Source organism: Planococcus citri, chromosome 2 (genome assembly GCF_950023065.1).
Source record: "Planococcus citri chromosome 2, ihPlaCitr1.1, whole genome shotgun sequence".
Taxonomy (NCBI): Eukaryota; Metazoa; Arthropoda; class Insecta; order Hemiptera; family Pseudococcidae; genus Planococcus; species Planococcus citri.
Window position 1 is genome coordinate 9,241,845 of NC_088678.1, and position 17,467 is coordinate 9,259,311.

A 17,467-nucleotide genomic window follows, 5' to 3' on the forward strand; every position below is an offset into this window, starting at 1 on the left:
ATTTGACAAATTTCATGTTTTTGGGCTAAATTCTCACAAAAAGCTACAAAATCGGGTTAAAAATTATTTTTAAGCAGTTTAACGGAATACTCTATGGCCAAGATGATTTTTAGGCACCGAAATTTTTCAAAATTTTCATTTTTTGGGGGGTGGGTCGTGTGGGGAGTTATAATGAATTCAGCAAATATGGCCTTGTGATATATCAAAATATATGTTTTTTGGGTCGTAGAATTCAATTATGGCAATATTTTTCACATTGGAGGAAAATACGGTCAAAAAACATATATTTTGATATATCACAAGGCCATATTTGCTGAATTCATTATAACTCCCCACACGACCCACCCCCCAAAAAATGAAAATTTTGAAAAATTTCGGTGCCTAAAAATCATCTTGGCCATAGAGCATTCCGTTAAACTGCTTAAAAATAATTTTTAACCCGATTTTGTAGCTTTTTGTGAGAATTTAGCCCAAAAACATGAAATTTGTCAAATTTGCTCCCCTTTTGACCCAGTCTGGCGGGGGTTTGGCGGCACTTATGGGTCGGCAGACCGATATATTCGGATTCAGCGCGAAAAATGCTATAATTAGGCACCAATTTTAGCCATCAGTTTTCTCAGCTGAAAGTTCAGAAAAATTTTGAACTTTCGAGCTTTCACTGAGCTTTAAAGCAGCAGCTGCGGATCGGCAGACCAAGTGCTTTCAAAATAGGGGTATGTATACTAACTTTTGAGACCATCCCCAGCTTTCAGTTATTTCGGCCCAATCGCAGTGGTATAGCTCTTGGACTATTTCAAGGGTGATGAAGGGGGTGACCAAAAATTCGCTGATCAGTAAAAGAAAAAACTCCAATTTTGTCAAATAAAATGACTTGAATGACGAATAGCGAATACAAATTTTTAAAATGAAATAATGAATTTTTGATACTTAGTTTTAAAATGGATTTTTTTTTAGTTTAGGAAAGGGATAAAAGATAGCCGAGTGAGGCAAGTGCAAAAACGTTCAAAAATTCAACAGGTGAAAAACTATGTAATTTTCACTTTTCAGAAATTTGTTCATTTTTTTGGTTTAAAAATTTTAGAATTTAAATGTCAAATTTTTAAAAATTTCAATTTTGAAAATGAAACCCAAACAAACCTGAGCAAAGCGAAACGTTATTCCATTCCTAGAAGTACAAAAAAACAATGTTTTTTTTACAGGTAAAAAGTCAAAAGTGTATCTTGTTTGTTTTAAATATTTTTAAAAAAATTTAGTAATGGAATTTTTTTAACGTTCAGTTTGAAAAAAGCAAAAACGAAAATTTGTCCTATTTTAAGAAGTGAAAAACAACGTTTTTTTTATGATTAGTCGTTTTTTGTGACTTCACAATTTATTCTTTGGAATCAAACATGGAAAATAGAATCAAAATCGCCTTAAAGAAATCAACTCAGAAAAAAAAATTTTTGGTTCCAGTGGAATTCGAACCGAAGACTCCTGCGTGGAAATCCGCAGCTTGCATCATGCAGCCAACTAGGCTGCTTTACAGCTGGCGCATTTCAACTGCATACAAGGCAGGTTGTAACGCCAACACCTGTTGTACTTCAAATCTAACGGTCATTTTGATATTGAGCGCAATAATAATAATTACTGCGTATAAACCAAAGCTCCAATTAGTTTAGAAATATTAAAAGGGACTTCTCCGATGTTCAAAATATATTTGAACAAAATTTCAGCGTTATTGATTCCCTATTCGAAGCTGTAGCTTTGTCTAAAGAATCAAAATGGCAAAAATTAGTATTATAAATTAACTGTTTCTTTAGACAAAGCTACAGCTTCGAATAGGGCACAAATCACGCTGAAATTTTGTTCAAATGTACTTTCAACATCGTAGATGTGCCTTTTGATGTACGTACATCTATCCCAGCTTTGGTTTGGTTTGGTTGTACTTTTGATAAATATACTGCTCATTTTTTCAAAATTTGTCATTTTTCTGCATCTTTAGACTCCACTCAAGCTTGATGTAATTGGGCTACAAAGCTCAATTTTTGCATGAACATCAAGTTTGTGGTGGAGAAGTGCCTTTTGATATTTTGGGTCGATTTTGAAAATTTTTGGGGCCCAAAAAGGGGGGTGCAGGGTCAATTTTGAAAAAAATTACAATTTTTTTACCTTAGTCAGTAATGGTTGACAAATCAAAGCTGTATTCCAAATTTCATCAAAATTGGTTCGGCCAATCCTTCAAACTTTGAGTAAGTGTTGAACAAGAATTTCGCCAAAATGACATAAAAGAGGGTAACTTGAAACTTTGCGAATTTTTATCGTACAAAAATTATTCTTATATATTCTGAAAGGTCTTTGAAAAATAAGAAAAAAAGTATGTATGCGTTTTTTGAATAAACGCATAGTTTTTGAGAAAATTGCGTTTGAAACTCGGAGAAATTGCATTATGAAATAGTTACAGAATATAACTCCGTGTGCGTTTGGAACCGTGGGAGGGCGGGGTGGCAACGCTACCGCGTCGCCTGATCAACTTGAGAAATTTTGGAAACATGACTAAATTAATAGAGAAATGTCAATTTTTTTGTATGAAATAATCGTTTTTAAAAATTTTAAATCCTTCAACATTTTTGTTTCAAGCTCCCCTTCTCCTTCTAAAATTTGTTCGAACTACATCTGGCTAACTGGATGGAAAAATGTTGGAGCGCGGGGGAGGGGGAGGGTCTCTGAGGTGAAAATTTAGGAATATTTCAATCACATTGCCCCTTCCCCCTCCCCAAAAACACATCACTTTGTCACAACTCTGGGTCTATTAGGTTTTTTTGAAGCACTAAATATGAATATCAGCACGTTTTTAGCCGAATTTTTGTAAAAAGTGGGGCTATTTGCGGTATGCCAGACATTTTATTTATTTATATACTTACACAGTAAGTTACAGCGTACGCTCGCTGGTGATTTTTACATTTTGATGACCTGGAATCTGTTCTAATTGATCAAATATAGTCAAACTTGAGGAATGGGGTTCTCTTGGGAGCTAAAATTGACCCCTGTAGTTGGAAGGGTCAAAAAGTTGAAAATTACAGAAAGGTCATTTTTTTGGAGAGGCATAATTTGGCTCCAAAAAAATGAAAAGGGTCCAAATTCATGTCATTGGTGAGCACCGCCATTGTAAACAACATATCCAAATTTCAGATTCCTAGGTTGTCCCCACCTCATTTAAGGTGGAAAATCCCTGATTTTGACCCTATTTTGACCCTATTTTGACCCCACCCCACTCTTACAATTGATCTAAGGAGCCCCAATGTTCAGCATATAATGGGATGGTGCCATTTGCGCAATTATTGCTAAATGTTGCCATTGGTGGGGGGAAGGGGTGGTGCGAAATATTGACTGGAGAGGAGAATCAAAACCCACCAAAATCAAGTAAGTACGCTTGTCAACTAGACACTTGAAAAATATGCTATTGTTGGAAAATTTCTCAAATCTTTTGATGCTGCAATTGGGTGATGTTTCTTTGCCAGATGGCGAAATTTTTCCTTAATTTTTGTCCAAAAATTTAAATATTTTTTAAACTTTTGTTTTTTGGTTTTGTTTTTATTTTTAGCTCACAATTGCTTTAGAACTCATTATTTTTTTTCGGAGGCGTTCCAAACTTCGTAATTTATTATACAAGTAGGTATCTCAAGTCGCAAGTTACACATTGCAAATCGCACCCCTTTTCCAATATAATTTCAAATCTACCTCAATGGAAGATTCCAGATACACGGTTTTTGACAAATTCGACGACTTTCAGTACCATTTGTAAGTACGACACCCGCAAAAAAAACACAAAGCACCCCTTTTCAAAAAAAAGTCAAAATATATGGCCGATCTGGTGTACGCATCGACATTATCAATGATTCGTAACACATTACCTACCCCCTACAACTAGGCAATAGTGTATGTTCTTTATTCGCTGTGAAAATGGTATAGTTTTGGTAAAAAGGTCTATTTAATAATGAAAACGTTTTCCATCTCGAATGTGTCGTTCACTACGACGACGACGACGACGAAAAGCGTCACGTAGTAAATCAACGTCTCGCGTTTTATAGAATCAATCAATACTACAAACGAACAATCGCGCTATTTTTAATTTTATAAATGAACTTTTCGTTGCAGTTCATTTGTTGGCCACAAATATACGAGTATATACGTGTACCACGTATATAAAATGTAAGTGCGTATGTCTCGCAGGATTTTCGTGATTGATGGTATTAAATCATTGCTGGTGTAGCCTCGGCCAGGGAATTTGGTTACACCCTTTGCAGCGCGCCCAACGTGTGACTCATTACTCCAGAGGGGTAGGTAGGTCTATCATCCATAACTAATCTTTGTTTTCTACACAAGCGGCAGCGGTCGACGCGCATACCCTAACTCAACATTATACAAGCTACCCTCTTAATGCGCAAGGATTTAAGAAGATAAACTGCTCGGAACTAATGCCATAATTTTTCACTTTTTTTTCCTTTCTTTTGTGTAGGTACCGGAGAATCGCTTTGCTTATTGGTTTGGGTGAGCTGCTTTTATACGTAACAAGAACTCGATCCCAATTCGCAAACTGGTGATAGAACACGAGACTCGGTCGCTGATCCTGATAGGTTCAAAAAAGCCAAAAAAATTGTTGATTTAGGCACAACGACGACGAACGACACACGTTTCCCAGTCAGCAGAAAAAGAATCAAAAGGTTACGTAGCCTATATATATATAAGATGGTAGAGGATACTCTCGCTGCAGGCATTGTAATAGACATTGAAGAACACAGTCTAGAGTGAGAGAATTTTGCCCGAAAGGGTTTCCAATTGTGGAAAGGGTGAGGTGGATGGTGGCGTGGAATGTGTCTCGTATACTTACCTATACTTATAGGTAGAGAGGTACGTGGCAGAGGCAGATTCATTCATGATTTGTAAAACAGCCCGACGATGAACCAGTAGCACAGAGCAATGCGATTAGATTGAATGTAAACCTGGCTGTGTTTGTTATAGACAAAAGCCAGTAGTCATATCTTCTAGATCATTCATTACGTCGGAATTCAATTCAAATTCTTGACAGTGCAGTGAAAAGCGGCAACGAAAACATTTCCTTTAAAGGATGTCACTTTCAAAGAACGAGTCAAATAACCTTCAGTTTGGTGCGGATTTACATTCCTAGCGTAAAAGCGAAGCAACATACACACAGGCGAAGCCGAAGCTGAAGCCGAACTCGGCTGCTATAATTTTATTCAAACCGCATTTTCCGTTTTATTAAGTATTTTCGGCGAATACTTGAAAACGCGTCTCACACAGACTGGCGGAACAAACGGCATGACACTATAAAATATGGAGCAATTCGAATTTATCCCGAGTTATATCCGCGCCGCCGTCGTTCCAATTCGCAAACCGAAGCAATGCAACGGCAGCAGCCAATCAACATGACATATTGCTTGCAGTCGACAGGCTAGAAGCCGAACAGTGACGGGTTAAAGGCGAGACGCTAACTTGATTTACGTTCCCCCCGGGAAATGATTCCATTTACAATATTCTAATAATGAGGCAGGTCTGATCCTCCGACGCTAAATAAACTTCCAGCACTATATGCCGATGCCGATACCCCCTTATCGACCAATATCGACATCGGTTTCATATTACCAGTGTTTCTACGCATACTTACTCACTCATCGTACGTACTGTATTCGTTTTCTTTCTAACTGGCAGCAGTAACTTTTTTAAAGTCAACTTTTCAAACTCGTGCATGGGGGATTGAACAACCTGCATGTTGATTCAGTTTTGTTGCAGACTTCTCGAGTACCTAAATCAAGTGTCTGGTTGACAAGCATACTTGAATTTGACGGGTTTGCATTCTCCCCTCGAGTCAATATTTCCCACCAGCCCCCCCTCCCAAGCAATAATTGCACAAAATATGAAAAATGTGCTGATATTGTCATTTAGTGCTTCAAAAAACCAAATGAACCCAGTGATGTCACGAAGTGATGGGTCGTGAGAGGAGGGGAAGGGGGTGAGAGACTGAAATTTTCTCGATCTCCCTCCCGGTCCCCAACAGACAGCCTTTGGCCAGATGTGGTTCGAACAAAGGGCAGGTGACTGAGATAAGCGAGTCGGCCCCTGGCTCAGGCAGAGATGACATTTTGGTGGTAGATATACTAGATAGGTACCATCAAGATACTTTAATCCGCCAAGTTACAGACCTGTATCTTGAGTGGCTCTTGAGTAATGGGTTAATTACTCAAAAAGGCCTCAGGACCTTTTTCTCCAGATTGGCTCGACTGATTTTTTTCATACCTGAAACAATGTGTAGAGGAGAAGGTACAATTATGGACCCAGGTACAAATATGGACCCCCCCCCCATGGTTTAGTGTACAACCACTAGCGCTACGGTCATGCTGAGTACTAAAAATTATACTAGTAGTGTAGTATCGATGATCCAAGTACTTATTTCGGATCCATGCATACTTGGGTATCTCTCATCAGCAATCGTTTTTTTGGCACATTATTTTCTTCTCAATGGAAAATTTTACAAGTTTTTCATTCAGTATCATCAACTTCAAATAAAGTTTGGAAAAAAAATTATTAGCGAAGTAAGTAGCTTACAATGTGTACTTTCAAAGTATACTTTCATATTTGTCTGTACTTCAACTGATTTTCATAATTTTTTTCATTTTTCATAAACTGAGCCAATTTTTTGCATGGGTATAAATATGGACCCCTAAATTTTTTTACCTAATTCTGATTCAATATTTTTTAGAATGTCGAGAAAAGTGTTATTAACAAAGAAGACAATCCCAAAGTGTTGAAAATGGAACCATGATTTTTTCATTTTTCATAAACTTGGCCAATTTTTTGAATGGGTATAAATATGGACCCCTAAATTTTTTTTCATCTAATTTTGATTCAATGGTTTTTAGAATACCGAGAAAAGTGTTATTAATAAAAAAGACAAGTCCAAAGCATCAAAAAACATCTTTAAATAAATTTTTGTTTAATTTTCTGAAATTTTTATTCATTTTTTGAGGGGGATCCATATTTGTACCCGAGTCCATATTTGTACAATTTTATGTCACTTTTCTAAATTTCAAATTTCTCCGTGAGTTTTCAACAAAAATAAATACATTTTTTACACAATATACTAGAGTCTTTGGCCTTTTGAATGGTATACTCGAAAAATTTTTTTGATAATTTTTCTACCCTTTAAAACCAAAAAACTAGAGGGGGTCCATAATTGTACATTCTCCTCTAGCTATACACGAGGGGGTTCCATGAAAAGATGTTGAGATCCCCCCACTATTTTCCCCCTCAAATATTCAACTAAAAATTTGAGTGCTTCCTTACCTATGAAGTACGAGTACACTCGGCACTCTTTTTAAATTCATGTTCTTAGATACTGTATCGACTCAAGAGTAACATATATTTTTTCCAAAATTGTATCTCAAAAACGAGTAGAGAACCAGTCATATTGAGCAAAAAAAGGCCAAAAAGGACCATAATCGAGAACACAACTGAGAATGCTGAAATATGATTATTCAACAGATACTCATTTTCTCCATTCACCAAAAAAAATCACTACCAAGATACAATAAATGTATTGGGCTCTCAAATGGGCTTCTGTGACCCCCGCCCACTCTTTTTTTGCGGGGGGGGGGGTCAGAACGATCAAGGCAATATGGGTGTCATTTCCATATGATTTGAACCTGCTGAGCACGAATATGATGTCAATTCTTCGACCAGCAGGCCCTAAGAAGATGAGCCAACATACTCGTGTCCAGTAGGTTTGATTTGTCTGAAACCGACGCTCATATTGCCTAAAAAGTTTTAGCCCCCAAAAAATTAGAAAACTGGGAAAGGGTTACAGTGCCCAATCCGAGGCTCATTTGACTTAGGGCCTTCTGGTTGTAGAATTTACATTGTATTTGTGCTCAGCAGGTTCGAATCATATGGAAATGACACCCACATTGCCTTGATCGTTCTAACCCCCCTCCCCCTTTTCATGTCAAGAGGCCATGTCGACCCCTGTTGATAGGGTCAGAACATCCAAAATCCAATCCCTAGCCAACCTAGCCACTCGTGCCAACCTCAGAAATGATAAATTTCTTCCAGAGTGGTATAGTGGCAGCAGGAATGGCACGCCAACATCATCACCCAAAAGGAAAAGAATTCACATAGCTGAAGCAGAAAGAACGCTAATGCTTGACACATCCAGTGGGAGCCAGAGTGAAAGCGACACAGATCAGTTAGATACCAATCAACAGCAAAAAACCATCATTCACCACAAGAGCAGTCCATCCATGATGGAGTGTTATTTTAATACCCAATCCAACCTCAGAAAAACAATAGCCCTAAACAAACCACAGGGTGCCAATAACTTACTTAACATTAGTAACATAACAATAGCAGAAGATGGAGTTCAATCAACTTATGAAGGTATGGCCAGGGTCTCTATAGTCAGCCAAAAACAAACCAGCCCAGAAGCTGAAGGCTCCACGGCAGCCAGTGTGTTGAAGTGTGCCCAAAAGCATAGGGCTTTGCGTGTGGAGGCCGGAGAAAATCTGGAGGCCAAAGGGTGCGCCCCTCAGGGGGGTGGGTTCTTGGTGGAAACTACACACCTCTGGGACCTTATGAAAATGGATTAACATATTTATGTTCGGGTTGAAAATGGCCTTAATCGATACTTTAGACCTGAAACGAGTGGGGGTTTTCAATTTGAGTTGTTTTTGTAGTCAGGAGAGACTGTCAAAGTTGCAAAAATGGCTGTTTTTGCCCTACTTCAAGAGTTTGTAGCGACATCAGTATTGTTTTGCGAAAAAAACCAAGGTCATTTTCGGATTTTACTCACTTTTTAAAGTGAACTACTTTCCCAGATTTCTGATTTTCGAAGTTTCAAGGGCATAGGGAAGGTTTTTATTTGTACAAATGTTTTAAAACTCGGAGCGCGCGACGCTGGCGTTACTCCACCATGTAATCGTGGCGCGGAACTGTGTTCACTCCGAGGTCAAATTGAATTTTTCGTATTTAGAAAAATTAATCTTATGCGCTTGAAACTTTGAAAATCAAAAATCAAGGAAAGTAGTTTACTTAAAAAAGTACGTAGAATCCGAAAATGACCTTGGTTTTTTTCGAAAAACAATACGGATGTCGCTACAAACTCTTGAAGTAGGGCAAAATGGCCATTTTCATAACTTTGACAGTCTCTCCTGACCACAAAAACGACTCAAATTTAAAAAACTTACTGTTTTTTGTTTTAGGGTCTTAACTATTGGTTGAGCCCATTTTCAACCCAAACACTAAAAAAAAGTTCAAAATAGGTAGGTAGTTGCCTAGTGAAATTTCAAAATAGAAATAAGGTTCGGAACAAAGCCAATGACAAAAACTCTCAAAAATTCATAATTTCTTCATTTTTTAAGGACAAAATTTTATGTTTTCAAAAAGAAACAATTTTGGCAAAAATTAGAAATTGTTCAAGTACAAAGGAGGAGTCCCGATAAGGCCATTTTTTTGGCCCCATGACAGTTATTGACTAGACCACTCCTGAAATGTTGTAAAATGACCATTGTTTGAAGCAATAGAAATTCACTGTTTCAAGCCGTAAACTGATTGATTTACGTTGTTTAAAGCAGTAAATTAGCTTTCTCATCATTGTTTAAGGTGGTATTTTGCAAACATATGTTCAGTTATGATTTTACACTTCTACAATAGACACAAATGCAGTTTAATGGTGGATGTGTGTTGTCAACACTTATTAGGTATATTGGTGAAGTATCAACTTTCAACAATCGTTTACTTGCAATTGCAAAAACACTCTCTAAATTTGCAGCAGTTTTCACTGCTTCAAATTTTGGGAGTACACTCGTACCTTATACAATGCAAATTTCGAGCGAATATTGTTGAAAGAATTAAGTATCTGTTAAATTTTGAAAGAATTAGCTGTAGAAAACTTCAATAGAATAACATGTTCACCATTTTGCAAATTACTACCATAAAATGCAGTCAACGTTCACTGTTTTAAGAAGGTAAAAAATCGCCACTGGAAGAAGCAGTAAAACTTAGTGCCAGAATCAGTAAATAAATTACGGAAATGATCAGTGAAAAACTATACTGTTTTTAAGAGTAATTTTAGATTACTGATTTTAGCAGTACTGTTTTACTGCTTTTTGCAGTCACGACATTTTGCCATCTTAAAGCAGTAAAATCTCACTGTTAAAAATTAAGAGAGAGTATATATACTTACTATAAAGATCTCATTGTAGAGGGTAAAAAACATTTCGATAGGTAAGTAGGTATAGGTTATTATCAAAAACCACGTTCATCTGCTGAAAAGCCACTTGAATGGGAACATGTACGTGTAAAAATATTAACGCAACTCCAACAGTTAATAAAGGTTTATTAGCAATTCAGCAGTTTAAGAACATTGACCATTATGTGAATTTTCAAGATCAATTTCGGTTGTTTGAAGCCTTTCATTCTGCACATCCGCATCGGGAGTCTATACAATCATAATAGCCGCAACACTCTTCTTCACTTTGGCAAGACTCGTTCACATCCTTGCATTCTTGAGTCGATATCATCGGCAAAAAAATAACTGTTAAAATGAGTAACAAATACCCGTATATTCCGTATGACTTCATTTTGTGGCAATTTTACAAGAAAAATGAATTCTAATTTGAAATCACAAATATACAACAGAGCTAAATGAACAAAGGACAGTTTATGACAACTATATTTTACTGTGTTCAGTGAGTCAAACCAAAAATTTCCATTTATTATAGGTACCTCATTAAGATTTTTTTATATGAATTTTGGTTCACCGATGTATTTTGTGAAGGTTAATGTTTGAATTTTTATTGGTCGCGCACTAAACGGCGAAAATGATAAGTAGGTACAAGCAGGTATGGACTTATTGCAAATGTTTGAACAATGTTTCCGTTTTTTAATACCTAGTTTTAACTTGAACACTTATTTTCTCGGAAAAAGTTGTAACGTACAAAATTTAAAAAAAAATTAGTTTCAGTAGATAGGTACCTACCCATTAAAACATGCCAAGACAATATTATGAAAAAAAAAGAAAAAAATTATAAATGAAATTCTATAAAAATGGTTGTAAAAATTTTAAAAAGCACGAAAAATAACTTATGCGATTTTTATTCTTAACAATTTTTTTGGAATTTTTCCTGAATTTTCTTTCGATCACTTTTGGGCTACCTATTTGTAAAGTTTTCAATGCTTTTATTCATGTTTAGAAGAAGCTTCGACAATATGTTATGCAGTTTTGATTGTAGTATTTTGTCAAATCTCACGAAAATCTCATCATTTTTTGGCGATTTAGTGATTTTACTGCTTTTTTTCAACTCACCTTTTTGAATGTTTTCAACACTTTAATAAAATTTTTGACAAATTTTGCTGGAGTTTCTCCAGTTTTTATTGATTGTGATTTAAATGTTTTTTTTTTATTTTTTCACGTCATTTTGACAAGTTTTCACATCTTTTTCATAACTTTTTGCCAACGATTTACAATAATTTTGATGCGTCATTTACTCATGTTTTTGTATCATTTTAACAACTCTTTGCAGAATTTTACTGACATTTTTATCATCTTAATCTTTTTTTTTCAAACACGTTTTCAACACTATATTTATTGCAATTTTTGTCAAATTTCGCTGAAATTTCACCAATTTTGGAATGATTTTCAGACGATTATAATTTTTCTCATGTTTCTTTGACGCTTCAGCAGTTTGCATATTCAGCGATTTTTAAAATTTTTTTACGAATTGTGTCGGAACCATTCCTCGATTATTGTTGAATGTGAACTTCAAAATTGAACTCAGCAACTGAAATTGTATTTGGTGTTAATTTCTGTGTGCCATTTAAATTTTTCTCTGTTCAGTCCCAAAAAATTATTGCCAATGAGGATGTTTCCAACGTCCTCATCAACGCAGAACTTCTTCATAGCCAAAAAAGATGCTGTGAAATGTTGAGATTTATTTTAGAGAAATATCAGACATCTGTGATTTCCTTTCCATCTTATTCAATCAGTGTTTCCTCTTCCCCTTTTGAATGGAAGTCTGTAATTTTTACCTACTAAAAAATTATAATGGTAGGTACTTATTTGCACATGAATGTCAGATTAAATTAAAAAATGACCATTAAGATGATATCAAATTTGAAATTTTCATCATGATAAAATTTGAAAATTACATAAAAAATTTGTTTTTGTTTTTAAATTTTTTGATTTCTGAGCAATTTTTTAAAATTTCAAACATTTTTTAATGGGTGCGAAATATTTCAATTTCCCATGGACTCGAAATAAATAAAGACTAACTTTTTTCAAAAGGGTTTATTTATTTGCAAGAATATAATAATATTAAGTACATTAAGTACCTATACCTGCTTTAACACATTTTAAAAATCTTTTAATTTTTTGTTTGTTTGTATTATTTTTTGTTTTCAATTTGATTATTTTCTTTACTTAATTATTTTGAAAATGAGATCACTCCTTTTACAGTCACATTTTGTGTGATCACTGTTCAGTTTTCTCATCCTCCATAATACGATGCGGTTGTTTATTATTCCTACTCGTATACTTATCTCCCCTTTCTCTCACCTTCTCTTTTTCATATGTGTATACACCCTTTGAAAAAACATACTACATATTGTACATGTAAGTATTTACATTTAAAAACTGTCATCTTGTAATGCATCTACTTCCCGACAAATGAGTTTGGCGCCAGTCACCTTTGTATACTTTCTGTGATACGTACATGAATACTTGGAAATCATCACTACCCACACCATTATCCTTTACAAGGTACAGAATCGTTTAATGCTTTCATTGATTTTTATTCTGGCTCTTTTTTTAAAAAAAGTTGGGTAAAAACATGAGTAACTTACACAAGTTATCTGTTACACTCGTAAAATGTACCCACTTACCAAAATATGTACTGTAATATCTTCATAAGAAACCAAAATTTTTCAAAAAAATAGGTCAGATAACACTAGAAATTTCTTGGAAAGAAACTTTAATTGGATTTTTAAACCATTTTTGTTTCTTTTTTTTCGAACACCACTTTTTCATCACATTCGTAAACTACTTACCTATTCATCAATTTTCTGCCAAATGAAGTACCTACCTTACTATAGGTATCAGTAAATGGTAACTGAAACAGTTATCAAATAATAACTCACGAGTAAATATGCAAAGTGACAGAAAGCTTGGCCCTTTTATGACGACACAGCCACAAATTTATCATTTTTTTGAGTTGTTAATCTTTATTGAGACATTGACGAAATTTCAGTTTTCAACTTTTAACGACCATATTGCAACCATTACTGTGCTCGTTTAGGTATACCTACTGAACTCGAAAAATATGTGCGAAATAAGTCATTTAAGTAGATATCATTTTAATTCTCAAGTTTGACTTACTTGAATACTATTCAAAGTGTTACTGAAGTGATTTTTGATTTTATGTGCCAGTAATTTGTAAATTGTTTCGAGTGTCTTTTGCGCATGTGCAACTTTAGTGCTCATTTTTTTTAGGAAATAGCCTCATGGTAAATCATTTGAAAACATACATTGGTAGTCGAAGAAAGTTACGTTGGTTTTTATTGTACCTGTTTTTCGCTTGTTTGTGTTGTTGGGTGAGAATTTTTTCACTTGATAGATTCTTCAGTGTTGCTCGAGACTATCCATTTACTTATTTGTGTCTTTCTACAGGCTGCAGTCCTCTTTTTCATTTACTACAGAGAAAAGTATATCAAAAATAATACTCAAAATGACACAGCATCAGAACAATCCGGGATGAATATCCCTTACTTCAATTTGAACGAAAGTCATTTTTACACAGCAGCAGTGATCGACTACGATACTTTACTACGAAATGATGTAGTCAGTACGTGGAAAACAAATATACAAAACTACATCGATATTATAGCAGAATGTAGCAAACATGTAATCTCAGAATCTTTAACCTAAATCCTATTTTTTTGGGCAAAATACCTATGTACGAACTAATTTTTTTTGGGGGGGGACAGATGGTCGATATTGTTGTTTTTCCAGAAGGAGGAATTCACGGATATGCTCCAATGGGCAGATATACTGCATTACTTACATCATCCTATGTTCCTTCTGTTCACCAATTTATTGTTCCTTGCCATCACAAGGATTATGAAGAAGTAGGTAAAGTGATTTTTTCTATAGATTATGGCCCATGAGATGTATTCAATTCTGCTCTCTATGTGAGCTAATGATCATATGAAGTAGGGACGTTCTGGAGATACAAATGAAAATTGTCTAGAAATTTCTCCATTTTTGGTCAACCTGGGATAGAATTATAAAAGATGAATAAATTTATGCTTCAGAATGCCCTCCATTATTTCTCTTGTGCTGCCAAAGAAAACAATTTGTACGTAGCAGTGAATTTGATAGAGAAGGTATCATCTCCCAGGTCTTTCACATGGGATGGTCACTTGTTGTACAACACAGAAGTGGTTTTTGATAGAAATGGAATGGTTATTGCAAGGTATAAATTCAATATTTCAGTTTTTCATTATCTCAAGGTGGCATTTACCTAGGTAATTGGTTTGTTTTATAAGTCAACACTGAATTTTATAGGTACAGGAAATACAACCTATACACTGAGAAATGGGGTTATGAAATCAGTAGTCCAGATAAACCAGAACTTGTCACTTTCACTACCGATTTTGGAGTAGAATTTGGAGTATTCACTTGTTTTGATATATTCTTCGATGAGCCAGCCCTTGAATTAGTCAAAAAACGTAAAATAACTCATTTTATTCATTCTTCCCAAATGATGACCAGGCTGCCTTTTCTGACAGGTAATTTCGAGTCAATGTCCAATTTGACCCAAACATAATTACAAACAAAAGTTTTTTTGGTGAATATTGTCTAGGGTGGTGTGCTGAATAACATACTAAAAGTCCCCGCCCCTACCCCACGAGCTAACCCCCCCCCCTAGTGGATCAAAGCCCCCCAAAATCAGTTTTTCATCAAGAACTCCTGAAATATTGAATTTTGAGTAAAATGAGCCCAGTGATCGTTTCATCTCCTCCCCAATACCTATCAAATGAGCTACCGACCAACACCCTAGCCTCAAGGGGGGTGGCGCTACGACCCCTCAAAGTAACGTGATTTCAATAATTTTACATTTTATGATTTGGGACTTGTAACCGGTTCTAATTGATAAAATGAAGTCAAACTTGGGGAATGAGATTCTTTTGGGAGCTAGAGTTGACCTCTGCAGTGGGGAGGGTCAAAGTTGAAAATTACAGAAAGATCATTTTTTTGGAGGGGCATAACATGACCCCAAATGGATGAAAAGGGTCCAAAATCATACCATCGGACAATACCTCATCTGTGATCAATATATCCAAATTTCAGCTTCCTAGGTCATCCCCACCCCATTTAAAGCAGAATTAAGCTAAAAATATCCCCTTATTTTGCCCCTATTTTCGGTTTTTTCCACCTTAAAAGGAGTGGAGATGACCTAGGAAGCTGAAATTTGGATATGTTGATCACAGATAGGATACTGTCTAATGTTATGATGTTGGACCCTTTTCATCCATTCGGGGTCATGTTATGCCCCTCCAAAAAAATGACCTTTCTGTAATTTACAACTTTGACCCTCCCCACTCCAGAGGTCAATCTAGCTCCCAAAAGAATCCCTTTCCCCAAGTTTGATTTCATTTTATCATTTTGAACAGGTTACAAGTCCCAAATCATAAAATGTAAAATTATTGAAATCACGTCACTTTGGGGGGTCGTAGCACCACCCCGCTTGAGGCTAGGGAGTTGGTCGATAGCTCATTTGATAGGTATTGGGGAGGAGATGAAATGATCACTGGGCTCATTTTACTCAAAATTCAATATTTCAGGAGTTTTTGATGAAAAACTGATTTTGGGGGCTTTTATCCACTGGGGGGGGGGTTAGCTCGTGGGGTAGGGACTTTTAGTATGTTGTTCAGCACACCACCCTAGACAATATTCACCAAAAAAACCTTTGTTTGCAATTATGTTTGGGTTCGCCCATTCTTTTCTGCTATTTGACTGGGCTATAAACATTACAATTGATTCCAAAATTGATAAGCACATATTTCTGTTACAGCTTCATCAGTGGAATTTGGATGGTCATTCGCTCTGGACGTGATAGTCTTATCATCTTCAAACCCCTACCCCAAGTACACCATTGGCACAAATGTATATTTCGGACGTCTCCAAGGTACTCGCACTTACATAAAGCCATTTCGAACCTCAACCATTATAATATCCCCAGTTCCCATAAACCCTCACCTCACCTCTCCCCAATACCCTGACGAATACCGTTCATTACAAAAATACACTCCAAGGAACGCCAGACCAACCTCATTCCTCGTGGAGCACGTCCTCAATCGAATGACCACCAAACCTTTGATCATGTTTAAAAATAACACGTCAAATTTCACTTATAAAAAAGCTACGTTCGAATGTAACATAAGCGCATCTTGGAAGCAGCCTGGATTCATTCCAAATTACCAATTTATCGCCTACGCTGGTCTTAATAATTATTCTGTCGCTGCCATCAACAACTATGTGGAAATTTGTGGTCTAGTGTTGTGTTCTAGGACCACTTACTCGTCCTGCCTGCAACCTGCTTACTTCGAAGATGCCTTGAAGATGGTTTTTGAATCGGTGAATGTATCGACTCGGTCTACGTCATTGGACTCAGTAAGGATCCCGACTGCTTTTGATTCCAATTTGGTGGCTTTGGATGGGTCGAATTTCCATTTCAGTAGTCATCACGAGGAATATGGTGGAAAGATTGTGAATTGTGTGGATATGAGACTTAAACATTCTAGAGCGAATTTGCATACTTTCGGAGTTTATAAATTCAGCTCGAAATCGACACCTATCAGTTATTTTAATCAATTTGATAATGTTATGAATTTAGATATGATCATGTGAAATTGAAACAATGATATTTGTAATCCTTCTCGGGTGTGGACTGGCTTAAATGGTCTTACCTGGAATCCTCAGAGGATTCTGAATGCTGATGAAAGGTTTCCTAAATGTCAAAGAGACCCCTAGTGGACCTTTGTTGCCTGTTGACTTTTAAGATCTTTCATGAAAGAACCAACCACATTTGGAAATTTTGGCTTTTTCTTCATAATCAATCAGGACCCCTCCCCCCACTCTCCTTATCAAAATAATGTAAAGCATAAAATTTTTTATTTTGCCAATTTGGTTTCAAAATTTTTCACCAATTTATGAGCCTGATGAGCCTCTATAACTTGACCAGTCCACCCCCATCCTATTTTTTTTCCAAACATGTGTACCTACTCAATTACATACCTATTTAATGAAAAATTTGTCAAAATCTCGACCATGTAACTAAATTAACAGAAAATTAAACCCTCTAAAAATACCAACACAAATGTCTTTCTCAATATACCTACTACCTATACCTACTCGTACTTA

General features: G+C 35.9%; 1 protein-coding gene across 1 annotated transcript; it reads left to right on the plus strand.

The window, feature by feature from the left end:
• The first annotated feature begins 13,315 nt into the window (after positions 1-13,315).
• On the plus strand, positions 13,316-17,412 carry LOC135834543 (vanin-like protein 1). The gene is made up of 6 exons (XM_065348470.1): positions 13,316-13,635; positions 13,712-13,945; positions 14,029-14,169; positions 14,356-14,516; positions 14,609-14,832; positions 16,119-17,412. The coding sequence occupies exons 1-6, from the start codon at positions 13,546-13,548 to the stop codon at positions 16,952-16,954; spliced, it is 1,686 nt and encodes a 561-aa protein (XP_065204542.1). The 5' UTR covers positions 13,316-13,545; the 3' UTR covers positions 16,955-17,412.
• Positions 17,413-17,467: the final 55 nt, after the last annotated feature.